The sequence below is a fragment of the Stenella coeruleoalba genome (assembly GCF_951394435.1).
Source record: "Stenella coeruleoalba genome assembly, chromosome: 9".
In the NCBI taxonomy this organism is placed as follows: domain Eukaryota; kingdom Metazoa; phylum Chordata; class Mammalia; order Artiodactyla; family Delphinidae; genus Stenella; species Stenella coeruleoalba.
Window position 1 is genome coordinate 78131287 of NC_137155.1, and position 15246 is coordinate 78146532.

A 15246-nucleotide genomic window follows, 5' to 3' on the forward strand; every position below is an offset into this window, starting at 1 on the left:
GTGCAATGAGTCAACAGACCGAGACTACAGGCTCCTCTCTCAACGTCCTAAGCTGATTGGGCTAGAGCAGCAGTCTAGCTCCAGGTTTCTTGTCACGCAAAAAACAAAATCACTGCTTTCAATTCTTTTTATTCAAGCAAAATGATGCTAGGAAGTAGCAGAGATAAAATGCATATGCTTTGTATGTCATGTTTAACTGATATCCCAAATGTTTAACAGGGTAAAGGTGTCCACTCTTCCCCAACTGATCAATGTACTTCTGAGCAAGACCTGCAATTTTTCATGAAAATTGCAAACTTACTCTAAAATTCATATGGAAGAAAAACTTGCGTTAATAGTCAAGACAGTCTTGAAAAGGAAGAACAATGAGGTAGAACCTAATGGACCAGGCCTCAAAATATATTACAAATCAGTAGTAATTAAAGCAATACATTACTGACATAGAAAAAAACGTATACATTAATGAAAGAATGCAGAAGTCAGAAACAGATGCATATATATATGAAAATTTAGTATACATTACTGTGGAGAGAATAAACTTGAATATTCATGGTACTGAGCAGTTGGCATTACATTTGGAAAAAATAAAATTTAACTCTTCTTCATATCATTTTTAAAAATCCAGATAAAGTTGTACACACATACCAACTATAAAAGAAAGTTATACTTATGACTGTGGGATGAAACAGCCTTTTATAACAATACATAAAATGCAAAAACCATAAAAGGGAATATTAATAAGTTTGACTATAATGAAAGACATCATAAACTAAGTATGAGTGATAGGTGGAGAGAAAATATAAAAATATATTTAACATCTATAAGGAGACAACAATTTTTTCAAATAATATGTACTACTGGTGAAGTCAGCATGGAATGGGCTCTTATAAATGGTTTATGCATACATCATTTGGTACAAGATTTCTGAAAAACACTTGGTAATATCTAAAACTTTTAAAAAGTCATCATTTTTTCCCCTAGTAATTCAACTTCTAACATCTTCTCTAAGTATTTTTTAAATGCACACTACAATTTATATAGCATTAAGATTTTGATGAAAACATGTCTAAATGTCCTAAAAAAGAAAGTAATTAAATTATAGTGTTAACATTGTGGAATAAAATAATGCCGTTAAATTGTTTATAATAAATACTAAAAGGTAGAGAAATGATTGTGATATAATGTTAGGTGTACAAGAAACTTCTTTAAAGTTCCATGTATAATTATCTCCCAATGGAAAGAAAAAGAAAAATCTGGGTGAGGAATTTTTTGCAAATTTTTTTTATGATTAATGTCATTTGGAAAAAAAGAAGGAAAATACTATATTGACTATGTTTAGGGTTAGATATTGAATAAATTTTTGTTTAAAATGTATGGTGACAGAATATCAACAAAGAGACAGAAATTTTTAAAAAAAAGAACCAAGTGGAAATTTAGGAGTTTAATAGTAAAATAATTGAAATGAAAACACAAAAAACAGGCTCAACAGCAGATCTTAACTGGCAAAAGAAAGAATAAGGAATTTGATGATAGATCATTAGAAACTATCCACTCTGAAGAAGAGGGGGAAAAAAGGTAAAGGAACAGAGACTCAGAGATCTTTAGGACACCATCAAGTATACAAGCATACACAAGTACTAAAGGGAATTCTCCAAACTGAAAGAAAATGATATTAGATGTTAATTTTAACTCAAATGAAGAAATAAATAGCACCAGAAAAAGTAATTATGTAGGTAAAATATAAAAGACTATATAAATATATTTTCCTCTTTTCTACTCTTATTTAAAAGTCAATTGCACAAAAACAATAATTATAAAAGGAATTACAGGGCTTAGAACATAAACAGAATGTACATGTTTGTATGATAATAGCACAAAGAAGAAGGGATAAACTTGGAGTTCTGTTGGAGCAAGGTTTCAATACTTTATTAAATTTCAGTTAGTATTAATACAAAGTATGTTGCTATAAATTGAGATGTATATTCTAATCCCTAAATTACACTTGGAGCAACCACTTAGCAAACAACTAAAAAAATTTTTTAAACAATAAAGCAATAATAAAAAAGACAACCTCACTAAAATTGGACAAAGTATCTGAATGTACATTTCTCCTAAGAATATATATAAATTGTTAATAAGCACATGAAAAATATTCAGTATAATTAGCCATCAGGGTATGCAAATCAAAACCACAATGAGATACCACTTCACACTCACTAGGATGGCAATAATCCAAAAGTGCTGATAAGGATATGGAGAAACTGGAATCCTCACACACTTCTGGTGGGACATAAAATGGTGCAGCTGCTTTGGAAAACAGTCTGACAGTTCCTCAAAAAGGTTAAACAGAATTACCATATGAGGGCTCCCCTGGTGGCACAGTGGTTAAGAATCCGCCTGCCAATGCAGGGGCAAGGGTTCAAGCCCTGGTCCGGGAAGATCCCACATGCCACGGAGCAATTGGGCCTGTGCGCCACAACTGCTGAGCCTGCGCTCTGGAGCCCACGAGCCACAACTACTGAAGCCCGCGTGCCTAGAGTCCGTGCTCCGCAACAAGAGAAGCCACCGCGATGAGAAGCCCATGCACTGCAACAAAGAGTAGTCCCTGCTCGCCACAACTAGAGAAAGCCCACGCGCAGCAACAAAGACCCAACTCAGCCAAAAATAAATAAGTAAATAAATAAATAAATTACCATAGGATCTAGCAATTACATTCCTAGGCAGATACCAAGAGAAATGAAAATACATATCCACATAAAAACTTGTACGTGAATGTTTATAGCAGCCTTATTCCTAATAGCCAACAAGTAGAAACAAATCAAATGTCTATCAACTGATAAATGGGCAAACAAATTGTGGTATATATATTGACCTACCTACAGTAGGTATATACAATTGGGTACATACAATGGAATATTATTTTGCAATATAGATTGCAATATATTGATACATGTTGCAACATGGATAAGCCTTGAAAACATTATGCTAAGTAAAAGAAACCAGTCACAAAAGACTCCACATTGTATGATTACATGTATATGAAATGCCCAGAATAAGCAAATCAATAGAGGCAAAAAGTAGATTAGTGGTTGCCTAAAGCAGAAAGGAGTGGAGGGAAATAGGGGCTGGCTGCTATTGGATGTAGGATTTATTTCTGGGATGATGAGAATGTTCTAAAATTGACTGTGGTAATGGTTGCATAACTCTGGTTACACAGTAAAAAGTCATTTAGTATTCGCCTATAATAAAAGTTATCTTACCGCCTTTAATCTTTTAGCATGGTATTCTGCTGCTGAAAAATATTTTCCTGGTGCTACCAGTTTATCAGTCATATTTGATACATACACACCAATTTTAGTCATCTGTGTGGATGTTGTATTTGTAGTTTGCTGGAGCTTTCTTCTCTGAAAAACTGTCTAAAATAAAAACATTTAAAAAATTTAAATAAATATCCACTATATACACATAAAGTGAGTAAAGAACATATTTTCCTACACATTTAAGTTAATATCTTTTATTATTTTAATTACCATATAATTCCCTAGAAGATTTTAATTTTAGAGAGCTACACAATAAAACATTTTTTGATTCTGTAGCTTCAAAATCCTACATGGAAAAATAAAAATATTACCTGTGTATCCCTACAAAATGTATTCAGTTTTTCAGGAATCTTTTTAGGTACAGTTTGTGTTCCAGCATTGTGATATTCCATTCCTGTTACTTTATGTCTGAATCCACCAAGAAATGGTTTGTGAAAATCAGATTTTATAATCTCAACACCTACTTCCTGGTACTGATCAATGCCTGAGGAGATAAAACCAAGATTAAATGAAAGTTCAACTACAAAGGGACTCTAAAAAAATACTTTATCTAAAAGATATCAAATAACTAACCAGTTTGTACTCTGACAGTTATGATTTGAGAGGCATCACTTGATCTATCTAGTCTTTTGATTGGATATAGAAATGGATGTAAAGAAAAGATTTCAACTTGGACAATATCCTGGGGCTTAACTCCATGTTGTAGTAGCGTCTCATGGTCTTTAATAAGCATTCCTAAAAATGAGATAAAATTATAAAAAGTGTTATGGCAAAGAAATGATTATATGTACTCATTTTAAGGGATGGGAAACATCAATGGTGCTTATATGAACACATATTGTTTAATTACCAAATAGCGCATTGATGATGTCCACCTCTTGCTGTATTATTAGTATCAAAAACTCCACAATGGAAAAAATTAAGGTGGTACTCCTGAGCAAGAATTCAGCATTATAAGTAAAGTAAAAATACAACTCTCAACTAATCAGAAATACAAATATACAATAACCATGCAATTATAAACATTTAAAAATAAAAAACACATTCTATAATATAAGCAAAATCATATTCTAAACATCGATTCTCTAAAAAAATCACAATGTTGTATATATAAGCATAGGACATATCCATATCAGGGAAAGCCTGATTATTTTAATACACACTCCTAATGTATACACTCAGAGTTCTAAAGAATCCCTTCCTTTCTGTTTCTATAATCAGAAATTCATATAAATTAATTCATGCCAAGGTAGAGCTAAGACTCAGTTTTTTGCTGAAAAAAGTGTACATCATCACCTTACTTTTATGTTTTATTGCTTCAACTTATACCCCCAACCCCACTGGTTTATTTCATAAACTGACTATAAATTTCTTTCTGTATTTTAAGGCATACATAAATACGTACAATGTTACTGGCTGCTGCTTTGTATAATGATAAAAACTATAACAGTTTTCCAATGTATGTTCTTTCTAAATTACAATTAGGAATTTAACATAGCAAAGGTTTGTTTTACTCATTCTTAGAAATATGTCAGATACCACTAGTCTATTTTAGCTATGTTCAAGAAAGCACATTCAAAAATCTTTGAGTTTTGGGCTTCCCTGGTGGCGCAGTGGTTGGGAGTCCACCTGCCGATGTGGCGGACGCGGGTTCGTGCCCCGGTCCAGGGGTATAAGTTGGGCCGTGGCCGTGGCCGCTGAGCCTGCGCGTCCGGAGCCTGTGCTCCGCAGCGGGAGAGGCCACAGCAGTGAGAGGCCCGCGTACCGCAAAAAAAAAAAAAAAAAAATTAACGTTATATGGATTTTGCAATAGGTTGAATAATGGCCCTAAAATATATCCATGTACATTCCTAGAGTCTATGGATGCTACCTTATATGGAAAAAGTGACTGCAGATTTTACTAAGTTAAGGATTTTGAGATGGGTAGATTATCCTGGATTATTCACATAAGCCTTAAATGTAATCATAAGTGCCTTTTAAGGGGAAGGAGGAGGGAGATTTGACTACAGAGAAAATGATATGACAGAAGCAGAGAGAGATTTAAAGATGCTATGCTGCCGACTTTGAAGATGAGGAAGCCCAAGAATGCAAGAAATGCAACTCTAGGAGCTGGAAAAGGCAAGGAAGTAGACTCTCCCCAGAGCCTCCGGAGAACAGCCCTGCTGACACCTTGATGTTATCCAAGTGAAATTGATTTAGGATTTTTGGCCTCCAAAACCATAAGCAAAATAAGCCACTAAATTTGTTAATTGTTACAACAGTCATAGGAAACTAACAGAGATTCCTCTTCCAACTAACACAGAGCCCTCTTCAGCCCTCTAATTGTTTCTATTGTAGGCTTAGTCCCACCAAACTTGGACTCCAGTTCTAGTACTAGAAGAAAGTACCTGTCTTAGAGAGTGGTTGGCACAGAATCAAGCTCTTTTTTTATTGCTGCTGACATAAGCCAGTGGTGATGCATGGTATTTACACATAAAGAAGAAAAGTCATGAAGTGCAAAGAAATAGATTCTTAGGTACCACTGGCCAGGTGCTCAGTCTCAAAGTGCTCTCTCTTCTCCAGTTTTGAACTTCACCTTATAGTTAATGCCAAGCAGTTCCAAATTCCCTTTTTGGAGTCATACCTATATTTAAGTTCAGACTCTGCCACTCATAAGCTTTGGGAATTTGCAGAAGTTCCTCAAGCTTTAGTTTCCATCTCTCAAAAAAAATTAATAGTAATACCTACCTCAAAGGATTTTTGTGTAGATTGAATGATAATGTGATAATGTAGGCAGAATATTCTGTAGAAGGACTAGCACACAGTAAGTGCTCATTGAATTAGCCATCATCATCAACATGATCATTATCATCATCAGTATCATTACTGTTACAATAACTACTTAAATTTTAGCTTTGTTTCCTCAATCAAGCTTTAGTAACCTGTTGTTTGAATACATGAACATCTTCCTATTGGAGCACATTCATTACAATAGTTTTCTAAAAATAATTTTGAAACAGAACTGATTGTTCTTCTCTGATTTGGCAAGGAGGAAGAACTTCATAGGTATGGCTTTTTCCTTTTTAGCACTTCGGATTTTCCCACCAAAAAAATGTTTTTACTGCCCTAGAAACTTGTGGCATCTTTATAAGTTAATATCAAACTTTTTAAAATAAAATATTATGATCTGTGCAGGCATATTCTACAGAAACATTTCCTGAGCTATTCTAGTCTGCTTAATTCTATCACAGTTACTAAGACCTCAGCCTCTCATGACACAAGGCTAATATAAGGTGGGCTACTCAATATTGCCCACAAAATATAAATAAAGTTGAACATCATCAGAATGTGAACTGATCTTAATGTACAGAAGACTGATAAACCATTTTCAGTCCTCTTCTTTTTCTATATATACATGCTCATTCATCATCTATCTTTTTAACCTCATTTCCTCCTACTTCCCATATATAATTTACTTCTATTCCCTCTAAATTCCTTACTACTTCCCAAAAGTCCCAGGTTTTCTCACCTCTTTGGGACTTAGCAAAAGTATTATCACTTTTATCAGATGAAGCTTTCTAGAATCTCCCAGTTTCCTTCCTCGCTATTCTCACAGTTTTTTGAACATATCTCCATCAAAACATTTACACACTGTGTGGTAACCACAGCATACATCTTCTTCCTTCCTAGTCTGTAAACAACTTGAAAACAGGGATTTTGTTTCATGTTTCTTTATATCTTTGGCTCTTAGCAAAGTATTTGGAACAAAGTATGTCCTCAATAATAATGTGTTGAATGAATGAATATATAACCACAGTATAATGTTCAAACAGTAAACATGAAGATATTTAGTTTAACAAATCAAAGAGAAGTCTTGATAAGTTTTATTAGCCTCCAAGCTTACCTGCACATCTTATCTGCAGGACATAAGATGGGACATCTAATAGAGATGAAAAATGATCCTTGAGGCGTTTTAGAACAGTGTCAACTTTAAAGGGCATTATAATTTCCTGGCCCACAGGAAGAAGTACAATTTTTACTGTAGAAAAAATAAGAGAAAAAAAGAATCACAGTTAAAAGCAAGGGTCAGCATCATAGAATCCACAGGCAGAGAAATACGGGACAATTTGTAATCACATAGAATGCAGGTTGTCTCTGCCATGTTCTCCCACCACACCTCCATAATAAGAGCTACTGTTCATTTTCTAAGAGGAGAAGTGACAAACATTCAGTTGCAGCATTTTGCTTTGAAAATCAATGCATAATCTCAAGAATTAGCATCAATGGTCAATGCCTGCTCCCCCAACTCCAGCTCAAAGTTCAGATCTCTCTTGCATTGCCTTATATGAGGATCAGTGCACGTTCGAGATTACCTCCTTGCCCAGAATACTGTGAGAAGGAGGAAATGAAACTAAAGTGCTTTTAAAGATTCTTTTAAAATCATTTAAAATTTTTAAAGATTCCCAATATCTGGTATATATAATTCAGATATAAACATAGGAAACATCTCAGAACATCAAGTGTTTTTGTGTAGTATTACAAAGGGAGACCCTGAGACCTGAACTTAGAAACATACATGCTTTGATTAGATATTTATACCATGCATCAGGAAATCAGAGTGTACTCATGAAGTTAAGAAAAACCAATAGGGAAATTTTCAAAGAAAATTTTCCTTGACCTTGCGATGACAAAAGATTATCTAAGTCCATTCTTCTTCCCATAATTGATTTATATCTATAGCTGGCAAAATGCAAAACAGAAAATCATTGTTTTTTACAAATATCTGGAATAACTATGCACAAATCTACTTTTCACAAAAATGGACATTATGTAGCTCACTCCCAACTCTATAAAATAAAAATCAAGACACATGTTAAAAATAGAGAAAAACTGTTATTATAAAATGATTATCTGTTCAGAAATTATAGGGAGGGTATATAATACTTAAAAACTAATTATGATGGGGTAAACTTTTTACTTTTATATCTACAGACTTTAAATTTTAATGGAGAAGATATAAGTAAGATGGAGTGGAGAGTACACATGTAGACCAAAAAGTTTCATATATTTCTAGATGCCTGACATGACAGTTTTCATAAAGCTCTATGAGACATTCATCACTAGTCCCAGCATGAAATGTAACAAGGCATTATTGATGCTAAGGTTCTTTAAGCTTGTTAAATATTATTTTCACAGTTCTTAGTAAGAGAACACTCTCACAGATGCTACATTATCAGAAGGCTATTTTAATTGTTTACTGGATTCAACATTCTATGATTAATGTATTTTAAATTTTCCATAGCAGTGACTTCCTAAGCTTTGGGAAGGGAAAGTTTGTTCAGGAATCTGTGAGCCTCAGGAAGTACAGGACCAAGACCACTTTTTTTTAAAATCATCATATATTTGGTAAAAGCTATAATCACAGAATTATCAAAAAATGGAGCCCAAATTCACAATGAATAATGTAATTGAGGGATAACAGCTTCAATTAGGCATAAATGGGCTTGATTACTTTTCCTCCTCCTTTTTATTCTTACTTGCAAGAGCTAACTACTCCACTAGATTCAAAAGCTACATTGTACCAGCCAGACTAAGCTGCTGTTATTGTTAAATGATGACCCATGTTCTCCACTCTATGGATGGAAACTCTCTCAAAAGTTATGGACAAGGGAGGAAGGAGCAGTCAGTTAACCACCCAGGTAGAATTCTCCATGTAACCACCTTCTTGCTGCTCCCCTTCTGCTTTGTTATCAAGAATGTAGTAATAACTTCCACATGCCATGGGATCAACATTATGTCTTTAAAATTAACCCATAATGAAAGACAACAATGATTTTTCTGAAGCTTAATATAAAGTTAACACTAAGCAGAAATATGGAAATATGTAAAAGCAACGAGATATGTAGAATGAGTACTGTATATGAAACTAGAAAAATATGGTGTCAAGTTCCCATCCCCCTACTTGCTAGCTATGTACAATTAATTCCAAAATGGCATGCAAAAGAATTACAATTATACTCAAAAATTTCTCCCTAAACATTTTAAGAACCTATTTTATTTTGGAAAAACAGAGAGACAACACTTTAAAATTTATTGATGCTCCTTTATTTAGGGAAGTAGATACTGCAGAATAAAGGAGAGGCTTCACACATAATTAAGAGATTCAAGTGGCATAGCCACAGAGGTTTGGTGGATAAGAGAGTGGGAAAGTAATATCAAATATAAAATAAATCTTCAAGCAAAAGCAAACAAGAAAAAACAACCATTCTTCAAAATGAGGCGGAAAAAATACCCTATCATCCCTAGGTAATACCTGTTACTGACGAATCTTTCATTGATGTTTTCAGAGATTCCTCTACAGCCTTTATTTTTTCCAGAAATGCCAGAGAATCTTTTGAATATTGTTCAGCTGACTGCACTGCATTATCAGATTTAGCTAGAGACTCTCCACCGTCTCCTGGAGAATATGAAACTTGTTCATCTGCCGTAACGTCTTCCATGAGTTGCTTGACATCATTTAGTTCCAGGTTTAAAACGCTCTGGTCACTCGGCTCCTCAACACGTTTTTCACGGCCCCCACTAGATGGTTCTAGTTCAGATTCACAGTCTTCAGTTTGATCTGACTCTGGAACCTCTTCTGAGGGAACTGGAATATTGGTAGTCCCAAAAGCATCCTCTCTTTCTTTTGATGAATCAACATTCTGAGCATCAGATCCTTCCTCCTGGTCAGACATTGTCCTGAATTAAAAATAAATAAATAAATAAATAAATAATACATATATATATATATATTTACTACACTTAAAACTTCTACACCAAATATCAAATTCATTGCTGGAATACAGCAATGTTCATAGTATACTATAATGTGGCTCATTATTTTTTTAATATTATCTTAGTAATGGCATTAGGCAAAAAACATTGGTGAATTTTTAATAAAAACACCACAGAAAGTAAACATGTGTACCAAAAAAAGAACCTCAAAACACAATAAATTTGAGAGAAATATTCTATGAAGAATATATTTTAAAAATTCTAAAATATATTGTCATCTCTTATTCAATGAACAATGCCTTGTGAAAGAAAAATTTTTTTCAATAGCCTTTTTTCTAAAAAAGTCTATTTATGCTTCTGACATTGCAACTGAATAGAAGCTCCAAGGAACCTGACATCTCCACAGCAACTATATGCTGGAAAGTACACACTGTAGTAGCTTTGCTCTCACAAATTGTAGCAGAGGTGTCCAGTGACCTCTGTCCCCCAAAACAAACATATCAACAAACAAATGTGGGTTGATCTTGGAGCTAACTAGGGCCTAAGCTACAGCAACCAAGACTTTTAGGTTGGGAAACAGTACGACAGCATACAGGAGCTTGGGCCAGGGTGGGCCAGAGCAGCCCAGAGCCAGGCATCAGAGGCAGGAGCTGGATCACAGCAGTGAGAAGCCAGTATAGCCAGGAGCCTACCTATAGAGGTTGGCAGCCAGGGAAAGGGGATAGGGGAAGTGACCCTGAGGCTGATTTCCGAGGCAAAAGCACAGGGAAGATTAAAACTTGAAATAGTAGTGCGATGGAAAAGCTGTGTTTGGGACTTTCACTTAAGCATAGATCCTTATGGAGAAAAAAATTAACCTTAGTGAAGTTCTCTGGCTACCAGACGACAAATTAAAAATAATTAATAATAACAATATCCTGAATAAAAATGTATACTTGTTGAATTCAATGAATACAGCATTAAAGCTGAAGAGAGAACTAGTGAACTGGAAGATAAATCAAAAGATTGTATATAGACTGTTGCAAAGAGATAAGGATATGAAAAATATGAGAGATTAGGAGCCATGGAGAAAAGAATCTCCCTGCCAACTCAAGGGGACTTGGGTTTGAGCCCTGGTCCGGGAAGATCCTACATGTGCGCAGCAACAAAGACCCAACACAGCCATAAATAAATAAAAGAAAATTTTAAAAAAATATATTAAAAAAACAACAAAGAGTGTGCAACAGAGACTGCACGTAGCCTGTGAAGCCCTTTTCAGAAAAAGTCTGCCAGCCCCTGATCTGGCATGTGCCAAATTGGAGTCCTAGAAGAAAACAAAGATGGAAGGGAGAAAATATCATAAAAGGTAATGGCTGAAAAATTTTCAAAACCGATTAAAAATATGAATCTACAGGTCCAGGAAGCACAATATAAAAATATACTTAACAGGATAAATAGAAATAATTCATAGCCATTTATATTGTAATTAAATTACAGAATAACAGAAAATCCGAAAAGCAAACAGTGATCAAGGACATATCGTCCACTGTTTTGAATCATATTTGCTGGCATTAATGCAAAGGAAAGAAAAGTAAAATCACTGCAATTTCTCATCAGAAAAATAGAAGCCAAGGCAATAATAGACTAATTAAAGGAAGGTTAGCACATGACTAATTAAATTAGCACATGACTAATTAAAATAATAGACTAATTAAAGCTATCAACCCAGAATTGTACACCCAGCAAAACTATCTTTCAAGAAGAAAAACAGAAACATTTACAGACAAGTTATCACCAAGATATCTGCTCTAAAGGAACTTCTAAAGGATACAATTGAAGAGGAATAAAATAGGCCCAATGTAAGTCTGAAGCACAAGAAGGAAAGGCTAACAAATAAATCATAAACATATGGGTAAACCCAAATAAATATTGTCAACACAAAATAATAGCAGAATATTAAAATATGAGACAATAAGAATATGTAACTGGGAAGGGAAAGATGACAATAAACTATTATCAATTCCTTATACTGTTTACAAAATTGAGAGCTATGATATTCTTAACTCTAGACATTGTTAAATTAAATATGCATAGTTAAACTTCAAGAACCAATAAAAGAACTGAAATAAGGTTTTAAAATTCCGGAACAATAAAGAGAAAAAAAATGAGACAAAACTGAACAAAACTTCAACTTTTAAGAAGTTCGAGAAACTTCTTTAGGCTCTCACCCACACACAAAAATCTTCCTTTTGGTTATTTTCTCCTATAACAAAGTTTAGTGGCCTGATTAGAAAGAGAGCACCATAAAGAAGCCTTACCTCCTAGCAACATAATTATCTACCCTTTTTGGAGAATCTGAGATAATGCTTTTGTTTCTATCTGGTGGGTTAGCCTCCCCCCAAAATGGCCAAGACAGCATCTTCTAAAACAGCAACAGCAACAAAATCAAAAACTTCTGCTCTTCAAAAAAGACAACTAGAAGAATCAAAAGGCAAACCATACACTGGGATGTAGTTTTTTGCAAAACTCTTAATCTGATAAAGGACTTGTACACAGAATATACAGAGAACTTGCAAAACTCAATAATAAGAAAAAAAAACAGTGAAAAAAATGAGGAAAAGATTTAAACAGATCCATCACCAAAGAATACACACAAGAAAGCAAATAAGCAGAGCCAGGACAAGATTGAGGCAAGCGTGGCACCTGCGCTACCTTATACACGCACTTGCACCTGAGAATAAATGCCTCCTAAAATTTTAGACCTAGTTGCCTCACTCTAACCCTGGCCCTGAGTACAAGCACATGAAAAATGCACAATATCATTAGTCATTAGAGAAATGAAACTTCAAATCACAATGAGATTTCACTACACATCTATTAGAATAGTTTTTAAAAAATTTTAGCCCAACAATAGCCAGTGAGTATGAATACAAGTGGAGCTCTTTCTTATACCTTGAGGCAAAAATGAAAACTGATATAGCATTTGAGATAACTGTTTGTCAGGTTTCTTGTAAAATTAAACACATTTATCATATGACCCAGCAATCTGTATCCTTTACCCATGTGGAATGAAAAACTACATTCACTCAAAATCTTCACACAAAAGTTAATAAAGGCTTTATTTTTAATCACCAAAAACAAGAAACAACACAAACGTTCCTTAGCTGAGGAATGGATACACATACTATGATGCATTCATAAAATGGAATACCACGCATAAATAAAAAGGAATAAACTATTGATACACACGTGTGAATCTCAAATAAATTATGATAAATGAAGAAGCCAATTCTAAAGGCTACATACTGTATTGTTCAATTAAGTGAAAAAGCAAAGCTCTTGGTTCACAACCTCCAGAATTCCCTGGGTAAAACAGAAATTGAACCTGGTACACAGAGGGCAAGGACAATCGAAGAAAGAGGCAGACCGCTCCAGATTGCAGGTGGCAGGTTTAATAAGCAAGGACACTTACAAAGGAGGATTGTCTTAGGCAGCCTAAAGACAGTAAGTCTCAACATCTACCCGCCAAAATCCTGAGTTTATGAGATCTTAACTGGGTTCAGTCAGGTATACAGTTCCGATGGTCTCAATAGCACATCTCCTAGTCCAGGAACAACGGGCAGAAGGTACATTCCAAGGACAGGAGAGGGGGAAAGAGCCTCCGATTGCCCCCCTGGGTAGTGGGTAAACCGGAGGTCATGTCCTTTCAATGACCTCTCCTCCACCAAAAGTACATACCAGTATGTACAATGTTACAGATACGACTACTTTTGTATATGTGTAGAATACCTCTGGAAGGTGAACTGGAGGACAGGGAGTTGGGGAACATGGGTGCAAGACAGATTTTCACTGTTCATTCTTTTTACTGTTTGAACTTTTAATTATGTATTAAAGGGTAAATGTTATAATCTTTAAAAAGTTGTTTAAAAAGAAAAAAAACACTCTACTATGATTGCATACAAAAACGTCCCCCTTTCACCTACAATGCATAATTTCGTTGGTATATCCAGAATATTAGTGTAAGTAGTAAGGCAGAGATACAGTTTTCCCTTCTACCAAATAGACTTGTTGAGCTTTTAAGTTTCTTAAGAGGGCACAGCAAAGACCGTAGGTGGAGAGGAGTGAAAGAGGAATGTCTGAAAGCGCTCTATTTACTAAAGACGAAAAATGGTCACCATGGATGGCTAAACATTTTCTAATGCCAGACTGGGTTGCACACACGTCTTGCTTCTATATTATTAACCGTGATAAACACTCGAGGTGGGAGGTGAGGTACACCTCCTAGCTTGATGCCGCTACTTCCGAATCCCAAATAAGAGATAAGAGCCAGAAAAGGAGCCAAGAAAGATGGGATGCTTTGCGCAGTTTTTGGGCTTTGGTTTTTTTTGCGGTACGCGGACCTCTCACTGTTGTGGCCTCTCCCGTTGCGGAGCACAGGCTCCGGACGCGCAGGCTCAGCGGCCATGGCTCACGGGCCCAGCCGCTCCGCGGCATGTGGGATCTTCCCGGACTGGGGCACGAACCCGTGTCCCCTGCATCGGCAGGCGGACTCTCAACCACTGCACCACCAGGGAAGCCCATTGCACAGTTTTTTAGGCAAAGGTGAAACATTCCCGAGTGGCCATACAGTCCCCAGAGCCCAGGTTGCATCAACGCCCCGCACAGAGCCCTCGGAGTCCAGCGCCTTAGTCACCCGCTCAAGGTCGGCCTAGGGGTCGGGCCAGTCTAGGTCAGCCAGAACCTGTCCTCCTACCTAAGAAACGCAGTTAGTCGGGTAGAAGCGGTTTCCCGGGCTCCTAGAAAGCCAACTCCACACGCCGAATTCTGTTTCCGGTTGTATCCTAGCAACCTCCCCGGCACCACTCCCGCGAGAAGAGGCGGTGCCCGCGCTTAGAAAAAAAGGGTCGAGTGATGGAGCCAGGGGAGGGGGCGGGGCCAGGGGAGGGGCAGAGAGAAGGAATGAAGCAGAGGTTGGGGCGGGGTGAGGGAGAGAGCGGATTTGTTACCTACTCGCTACCTAGGTCCGAAAGTGGTTCTGATGGTAACCACTCTCTAAGCTGTCTTTCACACTTGTGAAATGGCACAGTTCTCCGAACCAAATACTGACAGCGATTCGCGCTATGGATATAAAAAAATCAGGGTTAGAGAAAATGTAAATATGAAGTGAGAGTGAGGACTTAAGCAAAGGAGAACA

General features: G+C 36.1%; 1 protein-coding gene across 4 annotated transcripts in view; it reads right to left on the reverse strand.

The window, feature by feature from the left end:
* Positions 1 to 15246, reverse strand: part of IQUB (IQ motif and ubiquitin domain containing) — a 131226-nt gene that overhangs the window by 113595 nt on the left and 2385 nt on the right. For 2 of the 4 annotated variants that reach the window (XR_013829936.1, XM_079932474.1), the window contains exons 1-6: positions 14806 to 14927; positions 9613 to 10037; positions 7204 to 7338; positions 3894 to 4055; positions 3632 to 3804; positions 3261 to 3416 (exon numbers count right to left, since the gene is read on the reverse strand). Coding sequence is in view for 3 of the 4 variants with exons in the window: in XM_079932474.1 (XP_079788600.1) it covers positions 3261 to 3416; positions 3632 to 3804; positions 3894 to 4055; positions 7204 to 7338; positions 9613 to 10033 (1047 nt within the window). In the remaining variant the exon portion in view is untranslated. Of the gene's footprint in view, positions 1 to 3260; positions 3417 to 3631; positions 3805 to 3893; positions 4056 to 7203; positions 7339 to 9612; positions 10038 to 14805; positions 14928 to 15062; positions 15171 to 15246 lie in introns of those variants that run through there. The other 2 variants (XM_079932475.1, XM_079932476.1) reach the window with 2 other exon arrangements.